Here is a 19,658-nt window from a genome sequence, read left to right on the forward strand (position 1 = left end):
CAATGGCCACCAACTCCACTTTTCTCCAAAGACAGTCTTTTCCTGCTTCTGATGCTTCCCAGAGAATCTTGGATACATGGCTACCACGGAGTCAATGAGCTGTGAGAGGCAGGCTGTGGGGCTCAGCTCTCTGAGTGCAGATGTGGTTCTCAGAGAAAAAAATTAATCTTATCTCAGTATTTTCCTTTCCCCATCTTCTCAAAAGCGCTATGGCCACTTGCTGTCCCCTCTTTCTCATGCAGCCTTCCCCAAACTCTTAACATGGCCACCTCCTTTTCATCTTCAAGCTCAGCCAGTATGGCTTAGTGATTGAGCATCCATCGATGAACCAGGAGATCATGGTCAGATTCCCAGTCAGGGCACATGCCCTGGTTGTGAGCTTCATCCCTGGCAGGGGTGTGCACGAGGCATCCGATCAATGATCCTCTCTCATCATTGGTGTTTCTATTTCTCTCTCCCTCTCCCTTCCTCTCTGACTTCAATAAAAATGTATTTAAAAAATAAGGTTGAAGCTCAAGAGATACCTTCACTGACCACCTTCCTGATTATTCTCTACCCTGTCATCCTGTTTGCTTCCTTCGTAGCCTTTCCCCCATCTGTGAGTAAGATTGTTGGTTTTAGCCTCAGTCTTCCCCTCTAGAATCAAGCTCTGCAAAGGACAAGTCTAGCTCCGTGACTCTGCACTGGGGTGGAGAGTGCTCCCGGGAAAACGCAGGCCTGTCCACAGGCCTTTCAGGCTGTCACACATCGGGGGCGGGAGTGCAGCTGGCAGGCAACAGGCAGAGACCGGGATGCTGCCACGCACCCTGCAAGCCCCAGTGGAGATGCAGTTTGACAACAGGACAGCCTCACAACAAAGAATGACCCGGTCCCCAGTGTCAAAGGGCCAAGACTGAAAAACCCTGTTACCTTGCTCACCGTTCTATCCTCAGCACCTCGCACAAAGCCCGGCACCTTGTAGGTGGTTGATAAGTGTTTACTGGGTGAATTAAAGGAGAGTTGAGCTGTATATAGATGCCACCGAGGCTGTTGTCTATATATTGCCTTACCTCATGCCTTCTATCACTAAAACCATGCAATTTTTCCTATTGGTTAGAATTTTTAACTCTTAGAAACCTTAAATTTTAGGTGACAGAACTTAACATTTCTCAGATTAGCAATGCATTCACATTTTTAAGAGATAGAATTCAAATAAAATACATGACATATTCATTAATAGATTCAAATCTATCTCCTAGATTCTCTGTAATAAAATCCAAAAGTAGGCAAACTCAGATTAATATTTCAGTATCCTTTTATTTCAAAATACCTAGATATTTAATAATTTTTAATATTTAACCCAGCAAACTCTGAAGTTTTAAGTTACCAAAGACTTTTCCTCCCTAGGAAAATAAGCATTGGGTATTTTTCTAATAAAACAATGAGTGTTTGTCTAATAAAACATTGGGTGTTTTTATAATGGCTACACACACTCGTCATGATAACAAAGGCTAAGGTAACAAATATCTGGGAAATTCCTGGGAAGCATCTTCTCTGATTTTGTAAATGAAAACAATAATAATATTTTGCTCTTGGGAGTTGAAAGGGCATACCTGCCCTGAATGAGGCAGGTAAATGGCATTGCACTGTCCCAGGCCTCAGGCTTCAGTTACCTTCCAGAACAGGACAGACGTCCTCGTGAACCTGGGGCCGTGTTTGTCAGGACCCTAGGGAACCCTCCCCAGTGACTAGACAGAAACGAACTGTTCCCGGAGGCACCGCCAGCTGGAATGGATGTCCAGGGCTGGGGCGCTGATCGAGTCACTGTTCCGCAGCATGAAGAGGAACACGGACAGAGCTCCAAAGAAGCAGCTGAGCCAGGAGGATGGCAGTGGACTGGGCCGGGATCCAGACAACGGGCTCCTGGTTACACACATTAACCAGGCGCAGGACTTGCTGGTAAAAACCTTTGTGCTTTAACTGAGTCACAGTGCTTACGGGTCATGGTGAGGGAGTGCAGAATGTGTCCAACGCTGAGTGTGTTGTCTCTTCTTGGCGGATCCCAGGACCAAAAAAGATTAGTTAAGCATTCACTCTGGCCCCTGCCTTTAGAAATGACGGAGACTGTGCTGTCCGGAGGCAGGTGCGGTTCTCTTGGGCATGTCGTGGGATGTCCAGCGCATGTGGAGAGCGCTCTCCATGTGACCAAAGCCCGAAGTCTAAGAAATTGAATTCCAAAATCCCCCTCCTGAGACCTGGGTTGTTTAGAATTCTCTGAAATCTAGGCCTAAAAGGCAGTGTTGGGAATTGCTGTCAGAGCGAGAGAGCTACGGCAGAACTAGCCTTTGGAATAACCAGGACTGTGGTTTTAGGCTGAGCCTCAATGTGAACCGTCTTCCCCCTTTACAGTTATGCTCCTTTAAAATGCAACCGCTCTGCCTGCAGTCAAGGTCCAGGATGCATTTGAGTGAACGTTCAAGTACTTTTTTTATTGTTTACCTATTTTTGTTATGTTTTGTTTTTGATAATTTTGGCTTTCAGATTTTAAGTTCCATTGTATATTAAAGAAACTGAGTTTCAACATTTTTCACCAGCATCTCTGTTCCCAGTGTGCAGACCCTGGGAGATTTTGGAATTGGTAAGTCACTAGTGAGACCAGCGAGTGAAACACAACATGCATTTTCACTTCTTAAGGCTTACAGTTTTTGTTACCTCTGGTGACAAAGCGTAACAGCCAGAGCTCAGTTAGAGGCTGGGCCCTGTGTGACCCCTGCTGGGGGGGGATGTCCCCCAGGCAGGTCCCCTCTCTCGGCTAGAACACTGCAGGGGCGAGGGGCCAGCCACTTGCACCTGGGAGACGCAAAAAGTCCAGGGACTGCACATTGTGTGGGCGGAACCAGGGTCCAGGGTCAGACAGGCCTGAGATAGCATCTCGGTCCTGCTACTTACAGGCTGTGCTACAAGAGAAACTTGCATAACCTCTCTGAGCCCCAGTTTCTCTTAACCTCTCTGACCCCTCAAGTTGCATTTCTCAGTCTCTCAGCTGCTGGCTTCTGCCTGGGTTTGGCCAATGACATGCACCGGTGAGAGACTGGAAGGCAGGAGAGAGGAAGAGGCCAGGGTATTTTCCCCCCTTGGTCCCAACCACAGGTTCCGCCTTTCCGCCAGCTTTCACCAAAGCCGCTGCACCCGCAGTTCCCATAGGTGCCCAGCCCCTTTTGATGTTTTCTTTTTTTAATTAAATCTTTATTGTTGAAAGTATTACATATGTCCCTCCTTTCCCCCCATTGACACCTTCTAGCTTGCCCCCCCCCCCCAGGCCTTCACAATCCCATTGGCTGTGTCCGTGGGTGATGCATATTTGCATACAATTTCTTTGGTTAATCTCTTCCCACCCACCCACCCTCCCCCGCCTTCCCTCTGAGACTCCACAGTCTGTTCAATGCTTCAATGTCCCTGGATCTATTTTGTTCATTAGATTCCACATATGAGTGAGATCATGTGATATTTGTCTTTCTCTGACTGGCTTATTTCACTTAGCATGATGCTCTCCAGGTCCCTCCATGCTGTCTCAAAGGGTAAGAGATCCTTTTTTTTACATCTGCATAGTATTCCATGGTATAAATGTACCACAGATCTTTTATTCACTCATATACTGATGGGTACTTGGCTGTTTCCAGATCTTAGCTATTGTAAGTTGTGCTGCTATGAACATGGGGGTGCATATATTCTTACTGATCAGTATTTCAGGATTCTTAGGGTATATTCCTAAAAGTGGGATCACTGGGTCAAATGGGAGCTCCATTTTTAATTTTTTGAGGAAACTACCGTTTTCCATAATGGCTGCACCAGTCTGCATTCCCACAAGTGGTGTACTAGGTGCCCTTTCCTCCACATCCTCTCCAGCACTTGTCATTTGTTGATTTGTTGATGGAAGCCATTCAAACAAGTGTGAGGTGATACCTCATGGTCATTTTAATTTGCATCCCTCTGCTGATCAGTGACTTTGAGCATTTTTGTATAAGTCTCTTGGCCACCTGTATGTCCGCTTTGGATAAGTGTCTATAGGTCCTTTGCCCATTTTTAAAAATTGATTTCTGGGAGAGAGAGAGAGAGAGAGAGAGAGAGAGAGAGAGAGAGAGAGATCAATGATGAGAGAATCATTGATCGGGTGCCTCCTGCACACTGGTACTGGGGATCGAGCCTGCAACCCGGGCATGTACCCATGACCGGAATCAAACCTGGGACCCTTCATTCTGCAGGCCGACGCCCTATCCACTGAACCAAACCATGTAGGGCTCCTTTGCCCATTTTTAAATAGGATTGTTTGTGTTCCTTCTGTTAAGTTGTATGAGTTTCTTAATGTTTTGGATATTAACCCCTTATCAGATGAATTATTGGCAAATATGTTTCCCCATACAGAGGTCTATTTTTCATTTTGTTGATGGTTTCTTTTGCTGTACAGAAGCTTTTTATTTTGATGTAGTCCCGTTTGTTTATTTCCTCCTTAGTTTCCCTTGCCTTAAAAGATGTATCCAAAAACATATTGCTACAAGAGATGGCTGAGATTTTGCTGGCTATGGTTTCTTCTAGGATTTTTATGGTTTCACAAGTTACATTTAAGACTTTTATTCATTTTGAGTCTATCTTGTGTGTGGTGTAAGTTGGTGGTCTAGTTTCATTATTTTGCATGTGCCTGTCCAGTTTTCCCAACACCATTTAGTGAAGAGACTGTCTTGACTCCATTGTATGCTCTTGCCTCCTTTACCAAATATTAATTGAGCGTAATGGCTTGGGTCGATTTCTGGGTCTCTTTTCTGTTCCTTTGATCTGTATGCCTGTTCTTGTGCCAGTACCAGGCTGTTTTGATTACGATGGCTTTGTAGTGTAACTTGATATCTGGTATTGTGATCCCTGCAACTTTGTTCTTCTTTCTCAAGATTTCTGCAGCTATTCAGGGTCTTTTTTGGTTCCATATAAATTTTTGGAGAGTTTGTTCTGAAATATGCCATTGGTATTTTAATAGAGATTGCATTGAATCTGTAGATTGCTTTGGATAGTATATTCCTCCACTTGTTTATATCTTCCTCTATCTCTTTTTCAATACCTTATGGTTGCCAAGTACAAGTCTTTTAGTTCCTTGGTTAAGTTTGTTCCTAAGTATCTTACTTTTATTTTTTTTGCAATGGTAAATGGAATTGTTTGTTTAGTTTCTGTTTCTGAGAATTCATTATTGGTGTATAAAAATGTCATTGATTTCTAGGTATTAATTTTGTATCCTGCTACATTGCCAAATTAATTTATTAAATCTAGTAGTTTCCTAGTGGAATCTTTAGGGTTTTCTATGTGCAATATCATGTCATCTGTGAATAATGAGTGTTTTACTTCCTCCTTTCCAATTTGGATGCCTTTTATTTATTCTTCTTGTCTGATCGCTGAGGCTAGCACTTCTAGAACTATGTAGAATAAGAGTAGTAAAAACTGGCATCCCTGTCTTGTTCCTGTTCTTAGGGGAAGTGGTTTTAGTTTTAGTTTTTCCCCATTGAGTATAATGTTTGCTTGCCGTAAGTTTGTCATATATGGCCTTCATTATGTTGAGGTATGATCCCTCTATTCCCGGTTTGCTGGGAGTTTTTATCAAAAATGGGTGCTTGATTTTGTCAAATGCTTTTTCTGTATCCATTGATATGATCATGTGGTTTTTGTCTTTCAATTTGCTAATGTGATGTAACACGTTTATTGACTTGAGAATATTGTACCAGCCTTACATCCCTGGAATAAAGACCACTTGGTCGTGGTGTATGATCTTTTTAATATATTGGGGGATCCGATTTGTTTATATGTTGATGAGGATTTTAGCATCTATGTTCATCAGGGATATTGGCCAGTAATTCTCTTTCTTTGTAGTGTCTTTTTCTGGTTTTATATTAGGACTAGAGGCCCAATGCACAAAATTCATGCAAGAGGCTTGGCCCTCGCAACCCAGCCAGCCCTCGCAGCCCCTCGCAGCCCCAGCTGGCCCTTCGTCCAGAGGTCATCTGGAAGGACATTCGGCTGTTCGGTCTAATTAGCATATTAACTCTTTATTATATAGAATAATGCTCATAAAAAGAAGTTGGAAGTGTTCCTTCCCCTTGGAGTTTTTGGAATAGTTTGAGGCGTATAGGTATTAGTTCTTCTTTGAATGTTTAGTAAAACTCTCCTGTGAAGCCATCTGGACCAGGGCTTTTGTTTGCTGTGAGATTTTATTTTAACACATTGTATGCAGGAAACATATTTATACGTTTTACGTTGACTGTAGTAGTAGAGCGCGGGACACGTATTAATACGTTTTTTTATAGACTAGCGGTAGAATGAGGGTAACATATAAATACATAAACTAAAGTTATCGTAATTTTACTGAATGTTGCCATTTGTGCAAAAAATTAGCAAAAATGGCCCGTACCACCTGTTAGCACGCGATATAAACTACCCGCAAACAATGTGTTAATGTATTTTTTATTGTTGATATTATTACAGATATATTCTAGGCTCCTCTCTTCCCCCCCTCCTCTCAGCCCCTATGCACCCCCCCTTCAGGTCTTCACTACCCTATTGCCTGTGTCCATGGGGTATGCATATCTATAACAGAAAAGCCTAAGCAACCATTCAACCAGTAGCTATGATGCGCACTGACCACTAGGGGGCAGATGCTCAATACACAGGCATGGAAATGTGGAACACACAAATGAATCTCAGAGGGAAACGGGGAGGGAGGAGGGCAGGAAGAGATTAACCAAAGATCTTATATGCATACTAGAGGCCCGGTGCATGGATTCGTTCACCAGTGGGGTCCCTCGTCCTGGCCTGCGGGGATCGGGCCGAAACCAGCAGTCAGACATCTCCTGAGGGGTCCCGGATTGCAAAAGGGCACAGACCAGGCCGAGGGACCCCACCGGTGCATGAATCTGTGCACCAGGCCTCCAGTAAGTATATAACTTCTTTGGTTTATCTGTTTTTGTTCCCGCAACCCCACATCGAGGTATGTTAGTCTGTTCCATGCCTCCATGCTTAGTTTGTTGGTCAATTCATTTTGTTCATTAGATTCCCACAAATAAGTGAGATCATGTGATATTTGTCTTTCTCCAACTGGCTTATGTCACTTAGCATAATACTCTCCAGGTCCCTCCACGCTGTCCCAAAGGGTAAGAGAACCCTCTTTTTCACAGCGGCACAGTGTTCCATTGTGTGAATGTCCCACAGCTTTTATCCACTCATCTACTGATGGGCACTTGGGCTGTTTCCAATTCTTAGCTATTGTAAATAACACTGAAATAGGGGTGCATATATTCCTTCTGATTGGTGTTTTGGGATTTTTAGGATACATTCCCAGAGTAGGATCACTGGGTCAAACAGAAGTTCCATATTTAAATTTTTGAGGAAACTCCATACCATTTTCCATAGTGGCTGCACCAATCTGCATTCCCACCAGCAGTGTACTATGGTTCCCTTTTCTCCACATCCTCACCAGCACTTGTTGTTTGTTGATTTTTTGATGATAGCCATTCTGACAGGTGTAAGGTGATATCTCATTGTGGTTTTAATTTGCATTTCTCTGATGCTTAGTGACTTTGAGCATATTTTCATATGTCTCTTGACCATTTGTATGACCTCTTTGGAGAAATGTCTATTCAGGTCTTCTGTCCACTTTTTAATTGGATTGTTTGTCTTCCTTTGGTTGAGTTGTATGAGTGCTTTATATATTTTGGATATTAACACCTTATCAGATGTATCATTGGCAAATATGTTCTCTCGTACAGTGGGTTCCCTTTTCATTTTGATGTGGTTTCTTTTGCTGTGCAGAAGCTTTTTATTTTTATGTAGTCCCATTTATTTTCTCCTTAGTTTCCTTTGCCCTAGGACAGTGGTCAGCAACCTCATTAGTCAACAGAGCCAAATATCAATAGTACAACGACTGAGATTTCTTTTGAGAGCCAAATTTTTAAAACTTAAACTATATAGGTAGGTACATTGTTATTAACTTAATTAGGGTACTCCTAAGGCTTAGGAAGAGCCACACTCAAGGGGCCAAAGAGATGCATGTGGCTCGTGAGCCGCAGTTTGCTGACCACAGCCCTAGGAGATGTATCTGTAAGCATATTGTTATGAGAGATGTCTAAGATTTTACTGCCTATGTTCTCCTCTATGATGTTTATGGTTTCATGCCTTACATTTAAGTCTTTTATTCATCTTGAGTTTATTATTATATACTAGAGGCCCTGTGCTTGAAATTTGTGCACATGGGGGGTGTGGGGGTGACCGAGCTCCCCTCAGCCCAGCCTGCACCCTCTCCAATCCGGGGCCCCTCGGGGGATGTCCGACTGCCGGTTTAGGCCCAATCCCGAGGATCGGGCCTTAACCAGCAGTCGGACATCCCTCTCACAATCTTGAACCACTGGCTCCTAAACGCTCACCTGCTTGCCTGCCTGGTCACCCCCAACTGCCCCCCTGCCAGCCTGGTCTCCCCCAACTGCCCCCTGCTGGCCTGATTGCCCCCAACTGCCCCCCCTGCTGGCCTGATTGCCCCCAACTGTCCCCCTCTGCCAGCCTGATTGCCCCCAACTGCCCCCCGCTTGCTGGCCTGGTCTCCCCTCATGGCCCCCCCGCCGGCCTGGTCACCCCACACAGCCTGCTTGTTCAGTCGTTTGGTTGTCCCTCACTAACACCCCTGCCGACTTGGTTGCCCAACGCAGCCTACTGTTTAGTCCTTTGGTCGTCACTCACTAACCCCCATGCCGGCCTGGTCGTAGGCAGCCATCTTGTGAGGGCATGAGGGTTAATTTGCATATTACCTCCTTATTATATAGGATGGTATCAGTTGGTGGGCTAGTTTCATCTTTTTGCATCTGTTTGTCTAGTTTTCCCAACACCATTTGTTGAAGAGATTATCTTTACTCCATTGAATGTTCTTGCCTCCTTTGTCAAATATTAATTGATCGTAATGGTGTGGATCAATTTCTGTGGCCTCTGTTCTGATCCATTGGTCTATATGCATGTTCTTGTACCAGTACCAGGCTGTTTTTGTTATAATGGCTTTCTGGGTGTGTGTGTGTGTGTGTGTGTGTGTGTGTAACATGCTATACATTTTATTAAAATTAGAAATTGTTAATATTTATTAAAGAATTACTACAACAGTAAAATATTTAAAATACATAAAAACATAGTGACATTTTGGTTTATCTTGTTTTAGAGTTCTGTGCCTACTTTCATTATAAAAACACATTTTTGTATAAAAATTTGCATACTGTTCTAAATTCTATTTTTACTTTACTTTCCCTATAGTAAAGAATATATGATATATATATATATATATATATATATATATATATATATATATATATATATATTTCTTTTCTTTTTTTAAAATTAAATCTTTATTGTTCAGATTATTATAGTTGTTCCTCTTTTTTCCCCTCACAGCTCCTCTCCACCAGGTTCCAACCTCACCCTCTGCCCTTATCTCCCCCCCCCCCCCCGACCACTGTCCTCATCATAGGTGTACGATTTTTGTCCAGTCTCTTCCCGCACCCCCCACACCCCTTTCCCCCCGAGAATTGTCAGTCCACTCCCTTTCTATGCCCCTGGTTCTATTATAGTCACCAGTTTATTCTGTTCATCCGATTATTTATTCACTTGATTTTTAGATTCACTTGTTGATAGATGTGTATTTGTTGTTCATAATTTTTATCTTTACTTTTTTCTTCTTCCTCCTCTTCTTAAAGAATACCTTCCAGCATTTCATATATTGCTGGTTTGGTGGTGATGAACTCCTTTAGCTTTTTCTTATCTGTGAAGCTCTTTATCTGACCTTCAATTCTGAATGGTAGCTTTGCTGGGTAAAGTAATCTTGGTTGTAGGTTCTTGCTTTTCATCACTTTGAATATTTCTTGCCACTCCCTTCTGGCCTGCATAGTTTCTGTTGAGAAATCAGCTGACAATCTTATGGGTACTCCCTTGTAGGTAACTAACTGTTTTTCTCTTGCTGCTTTTAAGATTCTCTCTTTGTCTTTTGCCCTTGGCATTTTAATTATGATGTGTCTTGGTATGGTCCTCTTTGGATTCCTTTTGTTTGGGGTTCTCTGTGCTTCCTGGACTTGTAAGTCTTATAATGGCTTTTTAGTATAGTTTGATATCCGGTATTGTGATCCCTGTTACTTCGTTCTTCTTTCTCAAGATTGCTTCAGCTATTTGCAGTCTTTTATGGTTTCATATAAGTTTTTGGAGTATTTGTTCTAGCTCTGTGAAGTATGCCATTGATATTTTAATAGGGATTGCATTGAATCTATAGATAGCTTTGGGTAGTATAGACATTTTAATGATATTAATTTTTCCAATCCATGAACATGGTATATGCTTCCACTTGTTTGTATCTTCCTCTATTTCTTTTTTCAATGTCCTATCGTTTTCCAAGTACCCATCTTTTACCTCCTTGGTTAAGTTTATTACTGGGTATCTTATTTTTTGTTGTTGTTGTTGTTGCAATGGTAAATGGGATTGCTTTTTTAGTTTCTCTTTCTGAGAGTTCATTATTGATTGGTGTATAAAAATGCCATCAATTTCTGGACATTAATTTTGTATCTGGTTACCTTGCCGAATTTATTTTTTAAGTCTGGTAGTTTCCTGGTGGAGTCTTTTGTTTTGGGTGTCATGTAATTTATATATATATACACACACACACACACACACACACACACACACACACACACATACACATACACACACACTAGAGGCCTGTTGCATGAAGAGATTCATGCAACAGGCCTTCCTTTCCCCTGGCTGCTGGCACCGGTTTGCCTCTGGCACCCAGGGCCCAGGCCTTCGCTCTGGCCGAGTTCTGGCCAGAGCTGGCCCCGGAAACATCAGGCCTTGCTGCGCTGCCGGCCCCAGACACGTCAGGCCTTGCTCCACCACTTACAGCCTATGTATGCAAATTAACCGCCATCTTTGTTGGTGGTTAATTTGAATATTGCACTGATTAGCCAATGGGAGGTATAGCGAAGGTATGGTCAATTACCAAGTTTGTCTATTATTAGATAGGATATGTATTAGATGCCCAGTGCACCAGATTCATGTACTCCGGTGGGGGGAGGGGGTCCCTCAGCCCGGCCTGTGCCCTCTCGCAGTCCAGGAGCCCTCAGGGGATGTCTGACTGACAGCTTAAGCCGTCAGTCAGACATCCTTAGTGCTGCCACGGAGGTGGAGGTGGGAGAGGCTCCCACCACCACCGCTGCACTTGCCAGCCATGAGCCCGGCTTCTGGTTGAGTGGCGCTCCCCCTGTGGGAGTGTAGTGACCACCAGGGGGCAGCTCCTGCGTTGAGTGTTTGCCCCTTATGGTCAGTGCACATCATAGCGACTGGTCATTCTGTTGTTTGGTCAATTTGCATATTAGCCTTTTATTATATAGGATTTTTTTTTTTATTTCAGAGAGGAAGGAAGAGGGAGAGAGAGATAGAAACATTAATGATCAGAGAGAATCACTGACCAGCCACCTTCCACATGTCCCCCATTGGGGATCGAGCCCACAATCCGGGTATGCGCCCTTGGCCAGAATCAAACCTGAGACCCTTCAGTCCGCAAGCTAACGTTCCATCCACTGAGCCAAACTGGTGCATAATGACAATTCCACTTCCTCCTTTCCAATTTGGATGCCCTTTATCCCTTCTTTTTTTCTGATTGCTGTGGCTAGGGCTTCCAATACTATGTTGAATAAGAGTGGTGTAAGTGGACATCATTGTCTCGTTCCTGTTCTTAGGGGAAATGGCTTTGTGTGTTTGGTGTTGTTTTTTTTAATACATTTTTATTGATTTCAGAGAGGAAGGGAGAGGTAGAGAGAGATAGAAACATCAATGATGAGAGAGAATCACCGATCGGCTGCCTCCTGAATGGCCCCTACTGGGGATCAAGCCCACAACCTGGGCATGTGCCCTTGACCAGACTTGAACCCAGGACCTTCAGTCTGCAGGCTGACACTCTATCCACTGAGCCAAACCAGCCAAGGTAGGGGAAATGATTCTAGTTTTTGCCCATTGAGTATGATGTTTGCTGTAGGTTTGTCATATATGACCTTTATTATGTTGAGGTATGATCCCTCTATTCTCAGTTTGCTGAGAGTTTTTATCAAAAAGGGTGCTGGATTTTGTCAAATGCTTTTTGTACATCTATTAATATGATCATGTGGTTTTAATCTTTTAATTTATGTGATGTATTACAATTATCTATTTACAAACATCGTACCAGCCTTGCATCCCTAGAATAAAGCCCACGTGGTCATGGTGTATGATCTTTTTAATATATTGCTGCATCTGATTTGCTAATATGTTGCTGAGGATTTTAATATCCATGTTCATCAGGAATATTGACCTGTAATTTTCTTTCTTTGTAGTGTCTTTTTCTAGTTTTGTATTAGGATAATGCTGCCCTCATAAAAAGAAGTTGGAGGTGTTTCTTCCTCTTGGATTTTTTGGAATAATTTGATAAGTATAGGTATTGGTTCTTCTTTGAATGTTTGGTAAAACTCCCCTGTGAAGCCATCCGGACCATTGCTTTTGTTTGCTGGGTTGTTGTTTTTCATTAATGCTTCAATTTCATCAGTAGTTATAGGCCTAGTCAGGTTTTCTGATTCTTACTGATTCTGTTTAGGAAGATTGTTTTTCTAGGAATTTGTCCATTTTATCCACATTGGCATATACAGGCAGTCCTTGGGTTACATTGGACTCAATGTATGTCATTTCATGGTTATGTCGCCATCTCCCATCTACACTAATAAAAGACAAACATGCAAATTGACTGTACCTTTGCTACACCTTAAGCCACACCCACCAGCCAATCAGAGCAACTATATGCAAATTAACCCAACCAAGATGGCGGCCGGCAGCCATGGAGCTGGAGCAAGCAGGAGGCTTGGTTGCCCCAATGATAGAGGAAGCCAAGCTTCCCGGCCACTGCTGCCTCCTCTCAAGGCAACAAAGTTTCAATTATAGAAGGTAAATAAACCCCAGATACCTGCTTCCAGTCGCCATGGCCACGGAGCTGGAGCGAATGAAAAAAAAAAACAAAAAAGGAAAGGCTGGGAGCTTTGGTCACCGGGGGGCTTGGTCAGTCTGAAAACAGCCCTCAGCCCCTCACCCAGGATGGCCAGCCACCCTAGTGGGGACCCCCACCCTGAAGGGGCTGTGGGCAGCCTGAAAACAGCCCTCAGCCCCTCACCCAGACTGGCCAGGCACCCCAGTGGGGACCCCCACCCTGATCCGGGACACCCTTCAAAGAAAACCAGCCGGCCCCCACCCATGCACCAGGCCTCTATTCTATATAATAAAAGGGTAATATGCAAATTGACCTTAACAGCAGAGTGACTGGGAATCACTGGTCACTATGACACACACTGACCACCAGGGGGCAGATGCTCAATGCAGGAGCTGTCCCCTGGTGGTCAGTGTGCTCCCACAGGGGGAGCTCTGCTCAGCCAAAGGCCAGGCTGATGGCTGCCAGCACAGCGGTGGTGGCGGGAGCCTCTCCTGCCTCCTCAGCAGCACTAAGGATGTCCGACTGCAGCTTAGGCCTGCTCCCTGCTGGCAAGTGGACATCCCCTGAGGGCTGCTGGGCTACCAGAGGGATGTCTGACTGCCAGCTTGGGCCCAATCCCCCAAGGAGCAGGCCTAAGCCAGAAGGTGGACATCCTCCAAGGGGTCCCAGACTGCAAGAGGGCATAAGCCCAGCTGAGGGACACCCCCCCCCCCAGTGCACAAATTTTTGTGCACCGGGCCTCTAGTTTATTTATAAAAAATAAAAGTTCCGTCATTTCGATATATGTGCTTTATGTTTTTTATTATTTATTTATCACAAGGTCAAGAATTGTTATCTTTCTTTTAATTTTTTTCACTGTTTCACTTCATTACTGCTTCATGTGTATGTGCTTCATGTGAGTGTTGTAGGTGCCTATGTAGGTGGGTTCTGATTTACAGTGAAAATCGCATTGCATCGCACCGTAGGAACAGATCTCTGATGTAACCCGAGGACCTACTGTAGTTAATCATAGTATTTTCTTATTATCTTTTGTGTTTCTGTGGTGTCAGTTGTTATTTCTCTGCTTTCATTTCTGATTTTATTTATTTGGGTCCTCTCTCTTTGTTTCTTGAGAGTCTGGCTAATAGTTCATCAATCTTGTTTATAGTTTCAAAGATCAGCTCTAGGTTTCATTGGTTTTTTAAAATTTTTATTATTTTTTAAAGATATTTTTTATTGATTTCAGAGAGGGAGCGGGAGAGATAGATAGAAACATCAATGATGAGAGAGAATCATTGATTGGCTACCTCCTGTCAATCAATTTATTTCACTCTAATCTTTATTATTTTCTTCCTTCTTCTTACTCTGGGCTTTTCTTGCTGTTCTCTTTCTAATTCCTTAAGTTGTAGGGTTGGATAGGTTATTTTTAGAGCTAGGCCTGTAGTGCTATGAGCTTCCCTCTCAGGACTGCTTTTGTTGTGTCCCAGAGATTTTGGTTTGTTGTATGTTCGTTTTAATTGTTTCCAGGAAGTTTTTAAAATTTCTTTCTTGATCTCATTGGTAACTCATTCATTGTTTAATAACATGCTATTTAGCCTCGACGTGTTTGAATGTTTTTAGGGTTTTTTAATTGTAGTTGATTTTTAATTTCATTCCACTGTGATCTGAGAAGATGCTTGGTATGATTTCAGTCTTCTTGAACTTGTTTTGTGTCCTAACATGTGGTGTATCTTTGAGAATGACCCATGTGCACTTGAGAAGAATGTATACCCTGCAGCTTTGGGGTGAAATGTTCTGTAAATGTCAACTAAATCCATCTGATCCAGGGTGTCATTTAGAGTCACTTTTTCCATATTAATTTTTTTGTCTGGAAGATCTATCCAGTGAAGTCAGCAAGGGTGTTAAAGTCCTCTACTACAACTGTATTGCTGTCGATCTCTCTCTTAAAGTCCTCCAGAAGTTTTAAAATATATTTTGGTGCTCCTATATTGGGTGCATATATACTTACTAGGGTTATATCCTCTTATTGGATCGATCCCTTTAGTAGTATGTAGTGATCTTTGTTGTCTCTTGTGATGGCCTTCATTATGAAGTCTATTTTGTCAGATATGAGTATTGCTACTCCAGCTTTCTTATTCTTTCCATTGGCATGAAAAATTTTTTTCCATCCATTCCCTCTCATCCTGTGTGAGTCTTTTGTTCTGATGTGAGTCTCTTGTAGATAGCATATAATTGGGTCATGTTTTGTATCCATTCAGCTATCCTGTGTCTTTTGATTGAAGCATTTAATCCACTTACATTTAAGGTTGTTATTGATAGGTACTAATTTATTGCCATTTTAATTCTGTATGCCTATGTTTCTCTCTCTCTTTCTTCTTCTCATTACACCAGTCCATTCAGCATTTCTTGAAGTGCTGGTTTGGTGGTGATAAACTCCTTTAGACTTTTTAGTCTGGAAGCTCTTTATTTCACCATCTATTTTGAATGATAGCCTTGCTGGATATAGTAACACTAGAGGCCCGTTGCACAAATTCGTGCACTGGTGGGGTGCAGTCAGCCCACACCGATGGGGGCCAATCAGGAGCAGGGCCAGCCGGGCGAGGGACCATGGTTGTTCTGGTCATTTTAGTCGTTCTGCCATTCGGTTGCTGGGCTTTTATTATTTAGAATTAGAGGCCGGGTGCACAAAAATTTGTGCACTCGGGGGGAGGGGGGTCCCTTAGCCCGGACTGTGCCCTCTCGCAGTCTGGGACCCCTCGGGAGATAACAACCTGCTGGCTTAGGCCTGCTCCCGGGTGCCAGAGGGCAGGCCCAATCCCTAGGTGCAGCCCCTGGTCGGGCTTAGAGCAGGGCTGATTTGGGAGTTGGGTACCGCCCCCTGTCATGCACAGAGCAGGGTGGATCGGGAGGTTGCGATGCCACCCTCAGTCACGCTCAGGGTAGGGCCGATTGGGGGGTTGGGGTACCGCCCTCTGTCACACTCAAGGCAGGGTCGATGGGGAGGTTGTGGCACCACCCCCTGTCATGCACAGAGCAGGGCAAATCAGGGGGTTGGGGCGCTGCCCCCTGTCACTCACAGAGCAGGGCCCATCAGGGGGGTTGGGGCTCCATACCCTGTCATGCACAGAGCAGGGTTGATCAGGGGGTTGGGGAGCTCCCCCCTGTCATGCACAGAGCAGGGCCAATAGGGGAGTTGGGGCACCGCCCCCTGTCACGCACAGAGCAGGGCGGATCAGGGGGTTGGGGCGCCGCACCCTGTCACACTGAGGGCAGGGCCGATGGGGAGGTGATGGCTCTACCCCGTCACACACGGAGCAGGGCCTGTGGAGGGGGGGGGGGGTTGGGCGCCGCCCTCTATCACCCAGAGAGCAGGTCTGATCAGGAGGTTGGGGTGCCGCCACTGTCGCACTCAGGGCAGGGCCAATGGGGGGTTATGGCTCTACCCCGTCACACACAGAGCCGAAGGGCAATCAGTGGGTTGGGGAGCTCCCCCTATCAGGCACAGAGCAGGGCCGATCAGGGGGTTGGGGCACTTCCCCTGTCATGAACAGAGCAGGGCGGATAGGGAGGTTGTGGCCCCACCCCTGTCACACACAGAGCCACAGGGCAATCAGGAGGTTTGGGCGCTGCCCCCTGTCATGCTGATCCCGGTGCCAGAAGGCCTCGTGGCTCCGCTGATCCCGGTGCTGGGAGGCATATTACCCTTTTACTATATAGGATAGAGGCCTGATGCATGGGTGGGGGCCGGCTGGTTTGCCCTAAAGGGTGTCCTGGATCAAGGTGGGGGTCCCGCTTGGGTGCCTGGCCAGCCTGGGTGAGGGGCTGATGGCTATTTGCAGCTGGTCACATACCCTTCAGGGTAGGGGTCCCCACTGGGGTGCCTGGCCAGCCTGGGTGAGGGGCTGAGGCCTGTTTTCAGGCTGGCGGGTGACTGAAGCTCCCAACCACTCCTTTTATTCTTTTTCTTTTTTATTCTGGGCCAGCTTTAGCTCTGAGGCTTGGCTTAGCTCTGAGGCCTCAGCTGCTGAAAGCAGGTATCTGGTTTGTTTGGGTTCTATAATCAAAACACTGTTTCAACTCCAGCTCTGAGATCCTGGCTGGCTGAAAGAAGGTTTCTGGGGTTTTGTTTAGCTTCTATATTTGTAACAATGTTTCAAACTGCAAGCTCAGAGGCCAGCAGCGGCAGGCGGGGAACGTGGCTTCCTCCGTCGGCCGCCATCTTGGCTGGCAGTTAATTCGCATATCACCCTGATTAGCCAATGGGAAGGGTAGCGGGGGTACGGCTAATACCATGTTTCTCTTTTATTAGATAGGATTAGTCAGCTCAGCCATAACAAAATATCATAAATTTCTGTGGCTTAAACAACAGAAATGTGTTTTTCTCACAGTTCGGGAGGCTGGATTTGGGGTCAGGGTACCAGCATAGCATCATCCCATACACCAGAAAGTGGTGGATTAATTGCCAGTCAGGGCACATGCCCAGGTTGCAGATTTAATACCCATCCCAGTGAGTGCAGGAAACAATGGAACAATGTTTCTCTCTCCCTTCTTCTCTCTGAGATCAATTAAAATGAATGATCAACACTAATAAAAGAGAAAAATGGTAATTGGCATACGAGCTACCCTTTTCATTGGCTAATCAGGGCTATATGCAAATCAACTGCCAACTAAGATTGGCAGTTAACTGCCAACAAGATGGCGGCTAATTTGCATATGTAGGCACAATGCAGGGAGGCGAAAGGGAAAGCAGGAAGAAGCCCCCTGCCACTGACAGTGATCAGAAACCCAGGGGGGAGCTAAGAGCTGGGGGGCAGGGCAAAGGCAGCCCTGGGGCCGCCTTTGCCCTGCCCCCCAGCCATGATCGGAGAATCAGGTGCCTTTGCCGCCCTGGCCAGTGATAGCAGGAAGTAGGGGTGGAGCCAGCGATGGGAGCTGGACACAGTCGAAGCTGGCAGTCCCGGGAGCTAGGGGTCCCTTGCCTGGGCCTAAAGCGAAGCCCACGATCGTAGGGCCGCTGCAGCTGCGGGTCTCCGCTGCCCGGGCCGGACGCCTCAGCCAGAGGCATCACGCCTGGGCAAGGGGCCGATCCTGCGATTGGAGAGTGATGGGGGTCAACGCCTGAGGGCTCCCAGTATGTGAGAGGGGGCAGGCTGGGCTGAGGGACACTCCCCCCCACACACACACCCAGTGCACGAATTTCGTGCACCGGGCCCCTAGTAAATAAATAATGTTCTATAGGTATGGTTTAACAGGAAAGACATTAGTGATCTATGAAGTGAAAAACTCGTTGTAACACATATATACAGCATGACCCCATTTTTTAAAAAAAAATATTTATTGATTTCAGAGGAAGGGAGAGGGAGAGATAGATAGAAACATCAATGATGAGAATCATTGATCAGCTGCCTCCTGCATGCCCCTACTGAGGATCAAGCCCAAAACCTGACCGGGAATCATATTGTGACCTCCTGGTTCATAGATGGATGCTCAACCACTGAGCCCTACCAGCTGGGCCCCACTTTTATCAATACCAGGCACATGAGGTACATTGGCAAGATCTCACTCCTAGACAAAAGTCTGAAATTGCCCAAACTCCTTTGCAGCTAGGTTTCTGGATATGAATTCGTCTCTGCTGATTGGAAGCGCTTACACAATATTTTGAAGGCAGAAGTGGGGCAGAGGCATCTTCCCGCAGTTTGGCTGTTTGCTGCTGTGACCATGTTTGCAGAGATGTGGAGGTTTTCTGCAGAGGAATCCAGGCTGTGCGCAGGCAGTTGTGGCAGAGGCAGTGTCCAGTGACCTGTTTTGTGGGAGCTGGAGGTCACTTGTGGGGGCAGAAGTTTCCCGATCCCCGGGTCACAGCTGAGCCAGTGTCCTAGAATTCAGTTGTGGCTGAGGGGCAGCTCCTCCTGCTGGCCAGGGAGTCTTTCCTGGGGGCCCAGCCTAGTACCCACTCCTCCAGCTTTCCGGTGATTTCCCAAGCACCAGTCCCCTGTGCTAAATTCTTCCCTGCTTAAAATGGCAAAGATCTAAAAACATTTTGAATCCTCTACTTTCAATGAACAACGCTGCATAGGGTCAGGTCTGAGAAGTGGGTGAGGTGTTGCGGAAGGCTCCCTTCTTTGAGTCTTAGATTCTCCTTCTGCAGAACCGAGACCAAAGATTATCTGCTCATAGTTACTGAAGACCATGGCAGCTGTGTTTCCCAAAGATGGCCACAACATTTCCCATCCCTCCTGTGGCCTTGCCACTTTCCACCACATCCTCCCTCTTGAAGCAGAGCTGACCTCTGGTGCACTGGTAGCCAGTACACTGGTTGCCTGCAGAATTCTAAGGCCAAGGCCGAAAAGGCGAGGGCTGCAGCCCCACCCACTCGCCCAGGGTTTCCAGCTCTGCCCAACCCCCCATGCTGCTCGGGCTCTGGCTGGTGCTGGGCCTTGCCCTCCTGGCTTGCTTCCCCTCACGCCATGGCCCATCTGCTGGTGCTGCTGGGCCCAGCAGGTGGGGTAAGAGCCCAGGTCGGGCGGGCCTCGCGCCTCCTGGCTCCTTTGTGCCTGCGTCCCTCCCGTGGCCCCTATTCCTGCCGCTGCTCCAGCTGGGACCGGATGCCCCGGTGCTGTGCGCAGCCGCGGGCACT

At 45.8% G+C, this 19,658-nt stretch overlaps 1 protein-coding gene across 1 annotated transcript in view; it reads left to right on the top strand.

The window, feature by feature from the left end:
* Positions 1-1,815: 1,815 nt before the first annotated feature.
* Positions 1,816-19,658, top strand: part of VWA3A (von Willebrand factor A domain containing 3A) — a 62,175-nt gene continuing 44,332 nt past the window's right edge. The window contains exon 1 of the mRNA XM_059692050.1: positions 1,816-1,938. Coding sequence (XP_059548033.1) covers positions 1,816-1,938 — 123 coding nt within the window. The remainder of the gene's footprint in view (positions 1,939-19,658) is intronic.

The sequence above is a fragment of the Myotis daubentonii genome, chromosome 4 (genome assembly GCF_963259705.1).
Source record: "Myotis daubentonii chromosome 4, mMyoDau2.1, whole genome shotgun sequence".
Lineage (NCBI taxonomy): Eukaryota > Metazoa > Chordata > Mammalia > Chiroptera > Vespertilionidae > Myotis > Myotis daubentonii.